Here is a 19223-nt window from a genome sequence, read left to right as displayed (position 1 = left end):
TATGCAGTCATTTGTTGAATTCCAAGATGGTTGCCACATCTCATCAGTACAAAGCATTTTGCATTGTTCTATGCAGTCATTTGTTGAATTCCAAAATGGTTGCCACATCTCATCAGTACAAAGCATTTTGCATTGTTCTATGCAGTCATTTGTTGAAATCCAAGATGGTTGCCACATCTCATCAGTACAAAGCATTTTGCATTGTTCTATGCAGGCATTTGTTGAAATCCAAGATGGTTGCCACATCTCATCAGTACAAAGCATTTTGCATTGTTCTATGCAGTCATTTGTTGAAATCCAAGATGGTTGCCACATCTCATCAGTACAAAGCATTTTGCATTGTTCTATGCAGTCATTTGTTGAAATCCAAGATGGTTGCCACATCTCATCAGTACAAAGCATTTTGCATTGTTCTATGCAGGCATTTGTTGAAATCCAAGATGGTTGCCACATCTCATCAGTACAAAGCATTTTGCATTGTTCTATGCAGTCATTTGTTGAATTCCAAGATGGTTGCCACATCTCATCAGTACAAAGCATTTTGCATTGTTCTATGCAGTCATTTGTTGAAATCCAAGATGGTTGCCACATCTCATCAGTACAAAGCATTTTGCATTGTTCTATGCAGTCATTTGTTGAAATCCAAGATGGTTGCCACATCTCATCAGTACAAAGCATTTTGCATTGTTCTATGCAGTTATTTGTTGAAATCCAAGATGGTTGCCACATCTCATCAGTACAAAGCATTTTGCATTGTTCCATGCAGACATTTATTGAAATCCAAGATGGTTGCCACATCTCATCAGTACAAAGCATTTTGCATTGTTCTGTGCAGTCATTTGTTGAAATCCAAGATGGTTGCCACATCTCATCAGTACAAAGCATTTTGCATTGCTCTATGCAGTCATTTGTTGAAATCCAAGATGGTTGCCACATCTCATCAGTACAAAGCATTTTGCATTGTTCTATGCAGTCATTTGTTGAAATCCAAGATGGTTGCCACATCTCATCAGTGGCAGATAACCTATCAATGAAGTGCCTGGTATGGAGAAAGGTTTTTAGGTTGAGACCCTTACACTCTTTAAACTTGAGATTTTATTTGTTTTTTAATTCTCTTCGATTATATCTTGTGTTGACACTTGCAATGAACCTAGACAGCAAACTATTCCCAAAGTTTGCAGTTGAGGGGACTGGTTTACCAATGCAAGATTATTTTGTTTGGCCTTTGATCAGCACCTCTAACTACACGACTTCTTGTGTCATTGCATAGACTGGGTACCAACTGATAAGTGCAATGCAAATGGGCTATCATAGAGAGGGCACTCGGGCACACAAACACTGAGCAAAATAAATGGATTATCGAGAACAAGTAATCTTAATGAAAGAAAATCACCCTCAAATCACTTCTTTAGAATTTACTTAACTTTATTTTAATATTGAGGACTAAACATTGACATATATATTGACATATCTCGTATTGGAATTGTATTATACTTGCTGACAATTAAAGTGCATATACTTTCCCTAATGGCATTAAGGAAATACTGCTCCCAACTACAAAAACAAATAAAAAACATCCACCTCAAATCACTTGTCTCTGTACATATACAAATTCTTTCCTCTTCAAAAATTAAAATTGCTTTCGTACATAAATATATATGGTTAACCATTACATCTACAATTACAACACTGAATTATGTAAAATAAACAAAAATTACAATAAAGAAATGTAGTAGGGCAGTATTTTGTAAGCAGCTATACAGAATCTTGTTGCCATAGTGTCATCACTGAAACTTAATGATCTGTGGTTTTTCACCAATCTTTTTAATCTATATAATGCTAAAATACGTACAAATTTGTAAAATTAGGTTGTCGTTAACCAGCTTCGAAAAAAATCACTCAACATTATCATTCTCACTTTTCCTCGTATACTGGTAACAAAATCTGACACATTCACAACAGTTCAAACCAGTTGACTTGCAGTGCATTCTGGGAAATATAGAAAACATTTACAACATTCTCATTGCTCTCCAACTTGCACCTAAAATAAACATACATACATGTCTAGATATAAACACTGTACATATTGTACAGCTATCATAACTAATGAAACTTACAAGATGTATGCGAAGTGCAATGAGAAAAATGATTGGAAATATTAAAAGTAAAAAACGTATAAAAAAAAAACACCAGAAAGCTTTTGTAAAAATGGAATCGAGTTTTTCAAAGTTTAAATTTTAGTAGACAGTCCAGCAGAGTCAAATAAGAAATTACAAAAAAAGAAAAACTGAGCACCCAGGGTTGCCTCCAAGCATCATTAGCATGCAAGTTGCACGGTCAAATTTTGTCTTTTAAGGTTCAATATATAACAGTAACAAAATCAGGATGTAATTTTCACTTTTTTCTTTTTTACATATCCTTAAAATACATAAAGATATAATAAATGGATATATTATTATAGACAACTCTAAAACAGAATCAAATGTATTTACAAAAAATGTTGAAATTGCAAAAAAATATTAAATTAATGCACGCATGGTAAAAACTTTCTCAGAAAGATGAGTGATATGTCAAAGAACACCTGTCAATAAGATAGGAGATATTCAGTGGAAGAAATCAGGATAATGTAGGCTCATTTCATTTTCTTCAATTTGATAGGAGATATTCAGTGGAAGAAATCAGGATAATGTAGGCACATTTCATTTTCTTCAATAAGATAGGAGATATTCAGTGGAAGAAATCAGGATAATGTAGGCACATTTCATTTTCTTCAATTTGATAGGAGATATTCAGTGGAAGAAATCAGGATAATGTAGGCACATTTCATTTTCTTCAATAAGATAGGAGATATTCAGTGGAAGAAATCAGGATAATGTAGGCACATTTCATTTTCTTCAATAAGATAGGAGATATTCAGTGGAAGAAATCAGGATAATGTAGGCACATTTCATTTTCGTCAATTTGTTGGCGACTAAACGTCTTTGCTATTGCTATTTCTATTGACATTTGACACCTTTTGGCACTTGGAAACAAAAATCAAATTCCATGCTATGTGACCATCTTTCTATCACTATGGCAATTTGATATGTATCATTGATGTCAAACGTACACAATCATCTCCGGCTCTTAACAAGAAGTTCACCAAAAATGATTCTTAGACAATGGCTTTGGAGACTGGGGATGACAATTTTTCCGTGTTGAATCAAAGTCTACTGATGATAGATTTGGTGTAACCCACCACTACGCTATCATTGAGAGGCCGTGTCAATGATACAAACGTCATTAATTGAATCATCACTCTTTGGAATGTTATTCATAGAGTAATTTTTCTCTTGATTGAATATCAGAAAAGGTTACACATGAACAATCTCACTGAAATGAGAACTTGTTCTGGAAAATAGATTAGACGAAATTCCATAGTGCTCAAAAATCACAAATACATCAGTGAGATGTATGGGGAAATATTCAATATCAAAATTATCCTCCATTTAGAATGATATTTCACTGTGATTACTGTGATTATAACATTTGTTTTCAAATTTTATTACTTTAATTCAAATTGATGTATGGAGAAAAGGAAAATTATAGAAAAATATAAACATATAATTTGATAAAAAAGTAGATCTGTTTTCAAGTCATTAGACCATGCCATAGTAATGAATCATATATACCGTAATTATATATTACCGGTACTTGATTGATAGCAGATTGATATGAATGTAGAATAGAATGAACGTCATCTACCTAGGAACAATTAGAATGCATGTGACCTCCCAAAATATTGTGTACCTTACTTTTTGTATGAAAGTAGTCTTTGTATGAATGATCATATGTTAGTGTCTGATGTATGTTAGTCATATAAATAACAATAGGATGTTTTTAAACATGAGCTGTCTGAGCTTGTAATTTACAGTACAAAACAAATTTAAGTCATTTAAATAGTTTGCTAATAACAGATATGTGTTTAATTTTTTCCTGTTTATCTCACTTAAAATACTCATCACAATGAATATTCATTCAATTTTCACTGTAACAACATTTTCCAGTTTTCAATCATTTGCATGATTAATTGTATACAGACCAAAAACTTGATAGAGCTTCAAGATCCCATTAAGAATATGTTTCCAGTAAAGTTTACTTACGCATCAGAAAATTAAATTCAATACTGGGAAATATCACATACTGAACATGCAATAATTTCGACATCAGCCTAAATTTACTATTCTGAGATTGGAATGATATTGCAATATGAGCATAAACCCCCCCAAAAAAACACTATGTGGTAAATAGACATAAAAACCACATCTACACTACTCTGGTCCAGATCTGGACAAGCTAACCGGGGAACCCAAGTCTTCACTTCCTCATTTAAAGGTAAGACTTGGGTCCCCCTTCAGAAAATCTGCAAGTCCTCTGTTTTACAGGAACAGAGGTACGTTTCGAGAAAGTAGATCATCATAACTTTCTCTGTAAGAAACTCACAATTCTCAAACTCGGCCGATTTAAAATCTTTGTGACCTAGTGCCTTTTTCAAACATTCCAGCACTTGTATGGCATGACGACCTTGACTTAGAAAGTAGGATTTCAACTTCTCCACACTGTTCTTCACCATTTCACTCTCACTTTCATCAATGGACTTTAAAGAAAAATAATAGTTAGCATTATTGATGTGATATAATTATTTTCTCCTCGATGAAAACAATCATAAGCAGAAAGTCAATAATGGTTTTAAGGTGTATCCTCCAAAAAGCAAGAGATCCTTTACAGGGTCCATAGCGTTGGGAAAATCCTTTGAAAGTCTTCGTGGATTTTTTGAAAAGTCTTTAAATTTCTTCATAGTTATTAATTCATTTTAGAAAGGCCTGTTTCCTCAGAATTTTGATGAGCTTTGGTGATGATGTTGGCCTGAATTAAGGGTCAAAATGTCTTGGAAAAATCCAAGAAAGTTGGGAAAAGTTCTGAAAAAGTCTTGGAAATCATTTGGCTCTTGGTGCTATGGACCCTGCTTTAGAGAATCATTAATAACTAATGCATTCTGGGAAATATGATGTCACACGCCTGGATATAATGTCGCTAAAGAATCTGAGAGAAGAAACTATGGGCGTAGCCTCTAGCAAAGCCAATAAGTTTCACAGATAACAAATGATATCTTTATAATATACCCATTATAGGGTCCATTAAATTAATGCAATTGTTTTATACTACTGAAATAAAGTTTATGTATGCTGCACAGGTATGGGTAAATTGTTAGGCTGCTTAGAAGATTATCAACAACTATTCCAAAGTACAGTTTGTTTTGGCCTTTGTTTTCACCGTGATGGTTGCCAGGCAGTGGAAATTCCTGGATGTGTTTGTCCAAATATGGTCGCTCATAGGATTTTTCATAGCATTACAAGGTCTAAAATTACAAAGAATACAATAAATAGTTTTGCAGTATATTGTATATTTATACCTGGTAAGAGTAAAAATGTGACGATGATGACAATGACTTTCCCTCAGCAAATACTCCATCCAGAGTCTTGTAAAATGCATCATATTGAGGAAGTGTTGCCTGAAAACAAAATTACAAAATTTTATTATAAATGCATATAAAACAAGCAGCCTGTCGGCTGAGATAGCTCTGCTGTTAGCAATGCACATGGCAATTAAAGAACAGAAGATATCATTAGAAAATGAACAAATCTGAGAGAGGTCCACATGTAGTACCTATATATGTAATATCAAAGCAATTGGACTTGAGGTTTTTAACAAGAAGTCGAAAATATCACTTTTTACCAAAAATGACAAAAATATTTACCAAAATTAGAAAATTGAAGCTATCATTACAAAATGAACAAATCTGAGAGAGGTCCACATGTAGTACCTATATATGTAATATCAAAGCAATTGGACTTGCGGTTTTCAACAAGAAGTTGAAAATATCACTTTTTACCAAAAATTACAAAAATATTCACCAAAATTAGAGAATTGAAGATATCATTATGAAATGAACAAATCTGAGAGAGGTCCACATGTAGTACCTATATATGTAATATCAAAGCAATTGAACTTGCGGTTTTCAACAAGAAGTCAAAAATATCACTTTTTACCAAAAATATTCACCAAAATTAGAGAATTAAAGATATCATTACAAAATGAACAAATCTGAGAGCAATCCACATGTAGTACCTATATATGTAATATCAAAGCAATTGGACTTGCGGTTTTTAACAAGAAGTTGAAAATATCACTTTTTACCAAAAATGACAAAAATATTCACCAAAATTAGAGAATTGAAGATATCATCATGAAATGAACAAATCTGAGAGAGGTCTACCCAAGGTACATATACACCAAGTATCAAAGCATTCAGGCTTGTAGTTTTCAAGAAGAAGTCAAAAAAGTAAAACATTGACACGGACGACGGACAATCACTCATATGATAAGCTCCGCTCGACAAAGTCGACAGCGGAGCTAATAAAGCTGAAGACAGTTTTGGTTAAACAATTTTATTTTTCTCACAAAGATTAATTTCAGGATTTCTGAATAACATAAATGTGTCTGCATTTCACATGCACTTTAATAAAACAAGGATTCTCAGTGAATTTCATGAAATCATGTCCCTATGCACAAGCACTTTCAAAAATAATGAAATAGCCAAAATTTGTGTACTGATACAGCAGAACTAACATGAATCTCACGAACTATAGAAACGCTTATCATCCAGTTGTTTATCTGATAGTTAACCTTGCGAGTTCAAAAAAACAAAAGTAAACTTATTCATCATTCGTGATGGTGCTATAACAAATTAACTTAAACCCACAAATAACAATCGTTCACTTATTGTATGCATTATTATTATAGAATGTCATTTGTTTACCTTGGCAATTGTATTAAGCAGTGCATCTCTCACAATATTTAGCGCCATACGTGGTAGTCCAATCTTGTATAGACCAGAGACTATTGTTGATAAGTATTTAACCTTTCCTTCAACGCTCAGTATCCGATCAGCAAGTCGATAAGCCTGTACTGTCACATTATGTGGATCATTTTCAACAATTGCGTCAATTTCGGTTGTTTCCATCTCAGATGCCCATGCCAATTCCTTCCATTTACTGCCTAATTTGCGAAACTGTGCTTTGATGGCGTGGTTATCATAGTCTGATAACTGACGGCATACCATCGCTACAAAATTTAGAATATTGCCAGTTATACAATAAGGTACAATGCCTTCCCCTGAAAATAATTCTGTATGATCCTTAGCGAAGAATCCAAATACCCCATTTTGTGTACATCCAACATCCCATTTATGATGCTTGCCTGCTCGCCATGCTCTTAAGTGGGGAGACGAGATCTCAGCGATGAGATCCCCCTTTTTGAAAGAAAGAAGATTTTCTCGCTCTGTGGAATCTTTCTTTGCTTTCAATATGGTGGCCGGCACACGAACTTCTGGGTGACAAACAGCGCATTTCTCATGTAACCGTGAGCTGTATAACTTATGCTCGTCATGTCTTCGGGAACTATTCTTACTGAAGGAAGATCTTCGCTGTTCCGTAGCTGGTTGTGTCTCCTCAAAAACATTGAGTGGAGTAGTTAGACCAATAGTTGGTGTAGTGCAACTCAGATCATGACTTTCTTCATCTAACTCCATCGTCAGAGTCAAGTTGAAGGGTTCCATCTTTGTTGAATCAACTCTGTAGCTCAATGGGATGTCACGTGTAATTACAGGGTGCGGACTCCTCATCTCATCCATGGAAATAGCTTTTAATTTTTTTGGGTACTCCCAAAAATGCTTGCTTTCCCCCTGGATTGCTAGTTGTAAACGCATAACCTGTGGTCTTTTGATGTAAAAATGGAGATCTCGCCAAGGAATTAATGCTGCTGGGCTGACAGGATGGGGCACATTGTCCAGATCAGTTGCTAAGAAAACTGATTTGAATGTGAAGATTGAATGCAGGGTCATGTTCTTCTGAATATGCTGTGGTCCGTACAATCGTACATTTACTCCTAGCTGAATGTACTTGTATATTTGGCCTCTTACTGTACGAACCACTGCACAAAATATCATCTTGAGCGTCTTATTAGGATTTCTAATCATTGTTCGAATACTGATGACAGAGTCTTCGGGTTCATACTGCCATAAGTTGCGTTCAATTTCTTCAAGATGATGACGACTGCCGGTTTGACAGTAAACTGATATCTCTGTGTTATTCTGGCTTTCTGTGTCGCCGTTTATTTTCACAGACACTGGCAGATGGATTGTGATATTATCACCACCAGTAAAATTAGTTAGTTTTAGCTCAACAGTTGGGCTCATAACAACTTGATGATCATTTGTGTGTTGTACGTCGTCTACCAATTTTGCTTTTATTGTTCTGCTTGACTGTTTCCTACAGGAATGGCCTTTGGATTTTCCAACTTCAATCCTGATACCACTACCACTGTCCAGAATTCCCCCGTCATCTGAAAAGCTGTTTGACCAAGTACCGGAACTTGTGCATAATCGTTCTGGAGCTGGAAGTACATAGTACCGGAATGGGGAAACATGACGCATGAGCTCGTGCACAAAATTAACGCTGACTACTGTACTTGTACACATTCTGAAGCTGAGTTTTCTCAATGGCTAGTTCTTGTCCAGTTTTAGTTTTGTCTGTAAACACAAAAATCAAAAAGAATCAAAGAAAGCTTAGAAAGAACTCGCATTTGCTGAAGATATTGGAAGTACAAATACTATATTAAAAACACATCTTTCACACACATAAAGCAAAATCATTGAAATATGTCTTATTTTGCCCATAGACTTGTCTGTCATTTATATTCACAGTAAGCACATCTGCCTATAATAGAGCAAATATAGTATTTAAAAATATAACTGCAAGCAATAATTAGGGTGGTTTCAAGTAGCTATAGTTTAACAATTATATATATTTAATGAAATAATGACCATATATGACCTAAATTTTTTGTACATGTATATATAAATTATCAGACAACACAATTATAGCAAAGGTTGCATAATCCTCCCTATATGCAAGAGTACTAGTACATTACAGTTATGCATATTAAAAAACAATAATAACAAGTAATTAATATGCATGGATTTCAACTCTGAAATAATCAGATCTGAGAATTATTTAAAATCTCCTATGTACCTAGTTTCATTATACTTTGATCAGTGCTACTCAAGATACATGTATCTGTGGAACACCTACATATTAGTAATTAATATGCATGAATTTCAACCAAAAACTAATCAGATCTAAGCCTTACTCCAGAGCATCTATGTACCAAGTTTCATTAAAGTGTAATAATTGTTTTTTGAGATATCTATGGAACACACACGCACGCACCCCCCCCAGAGGTCCCTGTTTTCAGGCTACATCTGAACGATGACTATTTAAAGAGTCATTGAACATAATGAGTGAAGAATGTGTTGTGATTAACAAGGAAGTGAACACTGCTACTCAGGCTGTCTATAGTTTGTATTAGTCATTATGACAATGAACATACATGAAACTAATGAGACTAAAGTAGTATGACATCACTTGCACAGAAACATTACCACAATGCATCACGGCATTACCACAACGCACCATGGGATTACCACAATGCACCATTGGATTACCACAATGCACCATGGGATTACTGAAATGCACCATGGGATTGCCACAATATATCCCATGGCATTAAAATGCACCATGGGATTGCCAAAGTGCACCATGGAATTGCCACAATGCACCCTCGCATTACCACAATGCACCATGATATTACAATGCACCATGGAAGTACCAAATCTACCATGGTAATGCCACAATGCATATAAACTTCATTTTGTGAATGGAGCTATGACAGTTTCAATAAACTTATTTTTGATTTTGATTACATATTTAAGTGTCTGTCACCTTGGTAGCAGAAATTACATTGCATCACTCGTTGTATGCAAATTACACCAGTATTCCATATTGTATGCAAATTACACCAGTATTCCATATTTGTATGCAAATTACACCAGTATTCCATATTTGTATGCAAATTACACCAGTATTCCATATTTGTATGCAAATTACACCAGTATTCCATATTTGTATGCAAATTACACCAGTATTCCATATTTGTATGCAAATTACACCAGTATTCCATATTTGCATGCAAATTACACCAGTATTCCATATTTGTATGCAAATTACACCAGTATTCCATATTTGTATGCAAATTAAACCAGTATTCCATATTTGTATGCAAATTATACCAGTAATCCATATTTGTATGCAAATTACACCAGTATTTCATATGTGTATGCAAATTACACCAGTATTCCATATTTGTATGCAAATTAAACCAGTAATCCATATTTGTATGCAAATTACACCAGCATTCCTTTGTGATCAACTTCCTTAGATTTAATTTGTAATACATAAACAAGATGTCCATTGAGTTGACAATTTTGATTTTGAAATAACAGCAACAAAATTCTCAAAAATCAAATTTCACCAAAAAAATCAAAAAACTTTAGCTCCTACTGCTGCTGTGCAGACACTCTGTACATTTCTGAACTTGACAAAATAACTGAGTAGTGAAAAATGCTCACAAAATCTCAAATAACTTGCTGTAAAGAAATTTGAGTCCCATAATGAAGTTTAAACAACCTAGACTTGCATATAAAATAATAACTTCAATAAAATAAAGTGTGTAAATTGTCATGTAAAAGTCATGTTACTGCAAAAGTTGGAATACCACGAAAATAAACACCCCCTCCCAGGTTCACCTATCTGGAAGAATCCCTGTAAGTGAGCTGAAATATCAATAAAATGAACTCATTTTTGATTTTCATATCAAACAATACATGAAATGTCACAGTCCCCGTTATTTGATTATAAAGTAGTACAAGGAACATCTGCAAACAGGTGAATGAATATGTACTCTATGTGGGTACAACTCATCATAAAGTGATTTCCCATAATCTAGTTTTGTACTGACAACTAAAAACTTCCACTGACCCATGTTCAGAATCTCAGAGTACACAAGTGCAACAAAACTATTTGTCATACATGTATACTTGCTCAAGAAACTGCATTCATAAATCTGAGTGAACCTTGATGTACATGACTTCTTTGTTAATCAGGTCTTAGTATATTACCAGGACCTGGGTTTGTTTCAACATCACCACTGGGCATCAGAATCATTCTCATGTTGTCAAATACAATTTTTTATTAATACAGTAAGGTTTATTATTTAAAATGTATTCATTGTACATAGAACAACATCTGTTAATTTAAACAATTGTAAAAGCTATGTTTTCAGAGCAAGTACATGTAATAATTAAGGAAGCCAGTAAAGGTTGGTCTGCTCATAACCTTCAATGGAGAAGTAACAATAATTGTTTGAAGTCTTTTTAGTGCAGTGATATTATTGCATTTCATCATTATTAATGGGTATAAAATACTGTAAACCATTTAATTTTCACTTCTAGATATATTCAGGATTCTATGAAATTTCAATAAAGTCCCTGACACTCCATGTTGTAGGAACCCAGAAAAAATTGCCTTGCAAAATTGAAGCAGTTCACAGCACCACTGTAAAAAAAAAAAGTTTAAAATGAGTATTGTTAAATATATACACATGTGGGTTCATAAGACATACCGGTATGTATCAATCTGAGCGGTTCTAGAGATTAGTATCACAAGATTTTACTCTCCGTGATTCAATATCAGCCCTATGTATAACGCTGTGTTGATCAGGCGAACTAATTGACAATGGCCCTACAGGTATCGCTATGCAATCACAGTAGTTTTGTATTCTTCTTGCATTTCGACCATGGAAAAATATTTGTTTTTGAGAGTGGCCGAATTATTAGAAGAAAAACAGAAACTATTTTTTTTTAGTATAAATTCTAGTAACTGAAATGCAGGATTGGTAAAGAACAAGACAATAAGCAAGATTGATAAACCTTCAGCGAGCACTCCTGAAATTTCAGATCATTGGTACCATGTTTTTGGATACATTCAATAAAATTGGGTTATTTATTTGATGTAACGAAACGTGCATTCACAGCAGACGGAAATTCGTTTGAGATGTTACTGGATTTTTGTATTCAGTTTTCCATTTCAACCACCATCATCACTTAGTAAGCTGAGATCATGCATAAATGCACAGTGTAGTGCCACCAGAAAACCAATTGCTTGAGAATATTTTGCACCATTACACCATTTCAAATATTATATTAATTCACAGACAACAAAATAAAGATTTTCAATAACATATAAGTTTTCCCACAGTTGATGATTGTATGGCAATTACATGGCTTCACCAGTTTTACTCTGGAAGAAGTTGGAAACAGATAACAGGAAGGGGCTACATGGCTACATCTTTTTTTTTTGAATTTGAATCAAGCAAGATTTTTAAATTTTTTTTTTTTTACAAATGTCTATTTCAGGGCAACAGAAACAAAAACAATAAATGTGTAGGTAGGCATTTTAACAATTGCACTATTAATATTGGATGAAAACGTCATTACCGATATAAATCATAATTCTGTTCAAATTAAAAATAAGATCACATTTAATTTAGTCAGTTTTCATAATTAAATACATAATAACATGTACTTATAAATTTGAATAAGGTTCAACGGCTTTTTCATTTAGTGCCAGTTTATACACCATAAAACTTCTGGTTTAGGTGTCACACTCAAAGAGTGAAAGGCCTTTGGTTTGGCATCGCGAAATGTTGGAATTGAATCCCCCCAAAAATTCAGTAAAGTTTACGAAAAGTAAAGTATTTTCTAAAAGAAGTTTTGAATAAATACAAACACGAATACATTGCTTAGTTGTTAGTACCGGTAGCAAATGATCACGGTAGCACAATCTGGTCATTCTGTGTTTCGCAAGTGAATAACTTACTTGTTTTCGAAGTATTGCAATTGTTTATTATTATTCAGTAATGATTATAATACGCACAAAAAAATAATTCGTTGAATTTTTATGAATTGGAAGTAATATTCAACTTAGTTTCATCGTAAACGAATGATTTCGGTCGAATGTAAATGCGATGCGATGCGATATCCGCCATGTTATTTCAGTTCACGTGGTCATTTAAAGATACACTAGCTGTAACGACCTAGTTTTTTGTATTGCAAACGTGTTCTACATGAATAGCAATTATTTCCGTTCTATTAGCTGAAACTAGTTCAATTATTTGGTATCGGGCTTTCTGTATGCTTTATAAGCTCGCTAAAAGCACTGAATCAACATCGTGAAGTGTTTATTGTACGTACCCTAAGCTCCGTTTGTTAAACCATCATACGTCATTACTGATTGTTTGCGCATGCGCAATTCCGAAATGCTCCGTTGTGTCGTCACCGGAAGCGCTGTCCCAGCACAAACCTGTGTCATATGACGCCTTACTAGCCGATTTTGGCTAAAATTCCGCTCCGCCGCCTCTTTACAACAGTGTTTATACGCGGAACTTGATATTGCTTTTTACAATTTGGGTTGCCTTTGAATCACATATTTTAGTGAAATATTGTTTATAGAGTGAAATATTATTGTCATACATAATTCAATCTTTGAAACAACAGAAACTAACACATAATAACGATAATCAAATTTGTGTTTGAAGTTCGAAAGTAGTTGCGTTATTTCCGGTTTCAACTAGTTCGAAAATAGAACGTCCTTGAGCGCAATAAAATCACGCGTAGAACTCCATCCGAACCAGCGTAAACTTATTGCAATTTGCGCGATTTGGGCCCAGTTTGTTCTTACAAGCTTTCTAAGTTTCATTTATCATTATTTAGTAAACAGGTCTCTGAAACGATTTAATATATCCATAAAATACGTGGTAATCGACAATTGACTTCGAAACGTTAGAAATTTCGAACAAACTCCCGGCACACCAAGCGCGATATGCGTCAGATCGGTGTAGAAGACGTCGAACTGCAGCGTCAATGATTGTTGGAGTTCTTCATCTCGTGATCAGTCAGACCACCTAGAAATATGGCGTTGAGTTCGATCGTGAGCATTTTCTCCACATTCGTATCCGCACAGAGATCGATGAAAATTATATTATAACAAGTTTTCAACCCAAAATAGTTATTTAGAACGCCGTTAGAGACGTTTTCATTACAGCTACTGGGCCTTTAAATATGTTAATGACGGCTCAGTGACCTCGTTGTGAACGCAACAGGGGATTCACCGATGTTTAGCAAGATCTTTATGCTTTGATTTTGACGGGGAAAACGGCATGATTTTTTTTAAATCGAAAAATTAGTTGTTTTCAAAAAAATAAACTGAGCATTCAAAGAATAATTTAACATTGTTCACAGAAATAACAGCCCATTGTCGAAACGAAGCTTACCCATTCACGCTATTCACAATAAACATGATACTCTTGAATAGGTGTCAATGACTACGGTAAAATATAAATTAGACTCTTTTAGGCATCAGGAGTGAATGAAATATCCAAAACATTAAAAAAAAAACTGCCGAAAAAACGGGCGATTTCACGGTCCGTTCACAGACTGTGGTCCGTTGCAGACTGCTCGACCGACCGTCCATACACGTGTTGTCACTGTACATCCGCCATGTTGAATCGCACAAGATCGCCAAAATCTTCATTGCAACTAACAGTTCAATGCTCACAACATAAAAAATACGAATATAATCATAGGCAACCTGCTATTATATAATGAATAAATTGATCGACACAGGGAAATCCCCCCCCCCCCCCGAGTTGTGAATATTTCGGAAATCGCTACACAAGCAAAAGACCGGAAAACGATTTACCGGTACTTGAAAACTATGTCCTCGTGAATTAATCGTTCGTGTACAATAATTTGACAGGGTATACAATTCACAAACTAGTTTCGTAGATTAGAGACAATTGTTTGCTTTTTTTGGTTTTTCACAAGAATATAAAGCTGGCAATCATCATAATATTCACGTCCGTACGTCACGAAATGTACACCAATCGTACCCCAATAAACTGGAAAACTTACCTTTGCAAACACGTCTCTTATGCCGCCTTCTTGAAGTTCTTGAAATCAAATAAAGTTACTAGTTCTTCTAGTAACGAGTGAATGAGACCACTGAGCCAAACAGAATACATGTATAAACAGTACTATAATAAATTGCACACAATGGAGAAATCACGTGCCGTAATAACAGCAGCCTTACTCACAGATCTAATCTACTGTAAAATATTTTATTTCAGCTGGAATTATCATTCGCTGAAAAGACTTTTTCTGGGTGTTTTGTATTGAATTTATTTTCATTGATTTTTGACAAGTTGACTGTAAAATATAAGAAAAGGGTATATTCGCTGGATTTTATTTTAACTGAAACATTCCTTCAGCGAAAATAGCAAAAAAATGTTGCAAGCAAAAATAAAGTATTTTACAGTAATTAATTTATTCTGAGCATGCGCAGACGTTTTGTCAATGTTGCCGGGAGAGGCAATTTTTGATAAAATCGTGAAAAAGACCCACTTGGGATTTTCAGATCTGGAAAAAAAATTACGTGCATACTCGGAGGGGACATGTTCATCAACCTGCCAAGTTTCACTGATATCTGCTGTAGAATTTCTGAGAAAATGTTGGAGACGGAATTATGGACATAACCTGAATTAGTAGTCCCCTTTTCAGGCTGCGCCTGAACGGGGACTAAAAATGTACCAGAATGAGTTTTTGTTGCTTCCATGAAATACAAACTGCAAATTCTCACCTATAAAGGCATCCAGTTATACCTGCAGACATCAACTTTGGGGTTGTCTACAAACTGACCCAGCAGTTGTTCTGCCAAGGATTGTAAATACAGTTCATTCAATGAATGGAAGGCCAACCCACATGCAGCCAGGGGGTTAGAAATGCACATTTTAGAATATTAATTTATTATTTTGATAATTTCTGTAAAATTTAGTATTGGTATATAGATAATTGTTGCTTAGCACTGAAATCAGATCACAAATAAATTATCTTTATCAGCAGTTATTTATTTTAATATGTTCAACCATCACTATTTTCCCTAATAGGTGCATATGTCCCCCAAATAAAAATGGTTTGATCCTTGGTAAATTTTACTGCACATGCTCTGTCAGTTTTATATACAAGAATCACGAGACTACTGTCACATGATGACAGTAATTGACCTTTTGAACCAAAACAAACCTAGTCTAGACACACCTAGATTCAATGTAGTTAAATGTCCTTGAAAACAAATGTAAATGTCCCTAAAATGAAAAAAGTAACAAAACTATTTTCTGTCAGTATTAAAATAAAATATCTACCTCTGGGTACCAGGTTTTATGCATAATTAATGAACACCAAGTATTTCATCACACTGTGTTTTGAAGTCACAGTTCAATCTGATGCAACACAGCAGCCTGGGACAAACAGTACAGACACTATACAAACTGGAATAATTCTTTCAATATAATAATTTATTTTACAAGTTTGTACATTTTTTTTTTATTAATTTTGAACCAAAAAGATATAATTTTATAAGTGTTGATGACAATTTTTTGACAGAAATGGGAAAAATTTTGTTAAATGTTATTTGTGTTTTTGATAATTTTTTAACATAATATGTCAATGGGTATAAGCATAATAAAATATTAAAAATCATACTGATTTATTTTGTAAAAGGTGACATAAGTTGTTTCAAAAAGTGAATATTAATTATTAATTAGATTTTTTTCTATGTACTGGTATATTACAGTATTCTTTCTTTTTTCTCCAGTTCTTTTTGTTGAACTGGGTTGGGCTATACTGTAAATTTCTTGTTTATGTAACCATTTTTAAAAAGAGGATTTTCAGTACTTCTATGAGATCTTGCATAAGTGCAAATGGTATGGGCTGGATGTCTGTCACAAAAATTGTATGATTCGATTTTATAGTTAGTATGTCGAAATACGTATGTACTGAGCTCAGCTTTTAGAGGAGACCATGACTGTACATTATGAAACATGAAAATATCCAAACTTCTTTAGTTGAATTTTATGTGATAATTTGATTTGATGCATCACTACGACACTGTTGTCGTAGTTTATTTTGTTTTCACATTTTATTTGAAAAAGTCTTACCGATATATTACTAACATCATTGTTGTCTCTAAACAATTCAAAGTTATCAAGAGAATCTTACTGTCATGTAAGACGGAAGTGTTAGGTCAAACACTGACTCTTAAAAATTACTTAAGGAAAATCATAATCACTTCATGGTACTTAATAAACAAAAAGATGTTGACCTTTGATCTAAAACAAGCCAAACCACACAGAGTGGGTTTCAATGTAAATGTCCTTGAAGAAATAAATAAGACTATAAATAAATACCCATGTCCAGACAATCACCAACCCTCTGCACATTTAACAGCAGTAAAATGTGTTAGGCACTAAAAATAAACTGTGGTTTCATTCATGAAATTACTGTTTTTGTAAAACATAAAAATTACCGGTATGTGTTGTGTTATGCATGTGTAAGTCAATTCAACAACAAAAAAGTGGGATATTTTTTAAACTAACAACATACATAAGTTGTTACCTGTTGCACAACTCAGTATGCAATATAAACAGTGACTTTATAGTTTGTTCAGCTTTGTCTTCCAGAGCTGTGTTTTTTTCTATTGCAACACTTTTCACCCTTATGATTATCATTATTGAACACACATCTATAAGAATTCTGACTTGTTTATAATGAAATTGGCCAAGTGCAGATTATTGCGACTTTGTTTTCCCTTGAACTGTTAAAAAAGAGAATGACTTCCCAACTTTTACTATGCCTTCCTCAATTTCACCAATGGCAGATTATTTTTAGATATGTCACAGCTATCAAAAACAAACTTCAGGAATTATTCTTAGAAATTAATCATTATTTAAAAACAACATCCCCACAGGAAAGTTTATTAAATATCAGAAAAACGTATTTTGCTAGATTGATTCATTTTTTGGATAAATTATAAATTTTATATATTTTTGATAAAATAATACATATACACTGTATTTACTGTGCAATTTCAGAACACACATTTCAATCTGCAGCAGAATCTGAAAAATACTGCTAATGTGATATCTACTTGCCAAGTAACAAAACACATTTATGGGTAATTGGTTGAGAAAAAACATTACGGAAACTATGAAAAACATAAGAACACACAGTCATAATACACTACTGTAATACACTGTTACACGGAAGTCATGTGTAACACAGTTGAAATAAGATACTGATCTTTAGCACTATTTTAACTTAACTTCTGTTGTTGTTTTTCTTTAATTTCTTATTTAATATCCAATATCACCGAATTAGGGATGGACCATTAGAAACTCTGGGGGCAATGGCAAAATTGAAAAAAAAAAATGCACAGGAAAAATTCATGAAAAATAAATCCTGTAGGGATCAATAATCTGCACGTCTATTTCTTAAGAAAAAAACATTATAGACAGGAAAAAAATTACACCAAATTTATCATTGGAAAACTATTTATATATTTTTTTCTGCCATCGAACCCCCGAGTTTCTAATGGTCCACCCCTCACTAATGTTTTGAGTCACGGGATGTTATTGTTATGCAAATGATGTGATCATAACAAACCAGGGAGGAATACATCATGTAGAAACTGCTTATAAATACACGAAAAAACCCCAAAACATTCGATTGATCCCGGACAGAAAAGTCAATTCACTCAGATCTGATCATTTTAGATCAATAGTTAATTCGAGGAAAGGATAATTTTAGTGAAAACTGGTTTAAATATACAACAACATCAAAAAGTTCATTGTAATTGAGCGTTCCGTACCGAGTGTTGCAAAGACATTTTGAAATTTTGCATAATTATTATTATTATATCGATCATGAAGTTGGCTCAAATGTTTGTAAACAAGAAAGCAACATCCAGTGGACACCGATATTTCGATATGAATAAACTATACACTAACCTTTCAAACGTTGCAAATTATTGTACACAGTACAGTATTGCATCACCATTACACATAAAACATAACAATATCAGCCGAGTTCGGGAAACAAGCGTTCAAAAACAAAACCTACGGGAGCTAGCAGTTACGTACATATCGCTACAAAAATTGTGACACTGTCGCATTATTTCCTGCCCCTGTTCCGTTTAAACTTCGAAGTCTGTCATGTGATATTTTTTCACGAACAGCATGCGTGATCTTCAAGGTGCTTGCCGCGTGTTACAAGCTCATTCATAGGATGCATGTTTGGGTCGGGTTTGTGTTAAAAAACAACATCATATTTTGAA

At 34.0% G+C, this 19223-nt stretch overlaps 1 protein-coding gene across 1 annotated transcript; it reads right to left on the bottom strand.

Annotated features, from left to right (window-relative positions):
• Positions 1 to 1404: 1404 nt before the first annotated feature.
• On the bottom strand, positions 1405 to 19145 carry LOC102801087 (SH3 domain-binding protein 4-like). The gene is made up of 4 exons (XM_085494903.1): positions 18898 to 19145; positions 6860 to 8629; positions 5453 to 5551; positions 1405 to 4636 (listed from the first exon to the last, which is right to left on the bottom strand). The coding sequence occupies exons 2-4, from the start codon at positions 8576 to 8578 to the stop codon at positions 4394 to 4396; spliced, it is 2061 nt and encodes a 686-aa protein (XP_085351029.1). The 5' UTR covers positions 8579 to 8629; positions 18898 to 19145; the 3' UTR covers positions 1405 to 4393.
• Positions 19146 to 19223: the final 78 nt, after the last annotated feature.

The sequence above is a fragment of the Saccoglossus kowalevskii genome, chromosome 21 (assembly GCF_978046115.1).
Source record: "Saccoglossus kowalevskii chromosome 21, keSacKowa6.1, whole genome shotgun sequence".
In the NCBI taxonomy this organism is placed as follows: Eukaryota; Metazoa; Hemichordata; class Enteropneusta; family Harrimaniidae; genus Saccoglossus; species Saccoglossus kowalevskii.
Note: the sequence above shows the minus strand (reverse complement) of the source record. Positions and strands in the feature narration are given on the sequence as shown.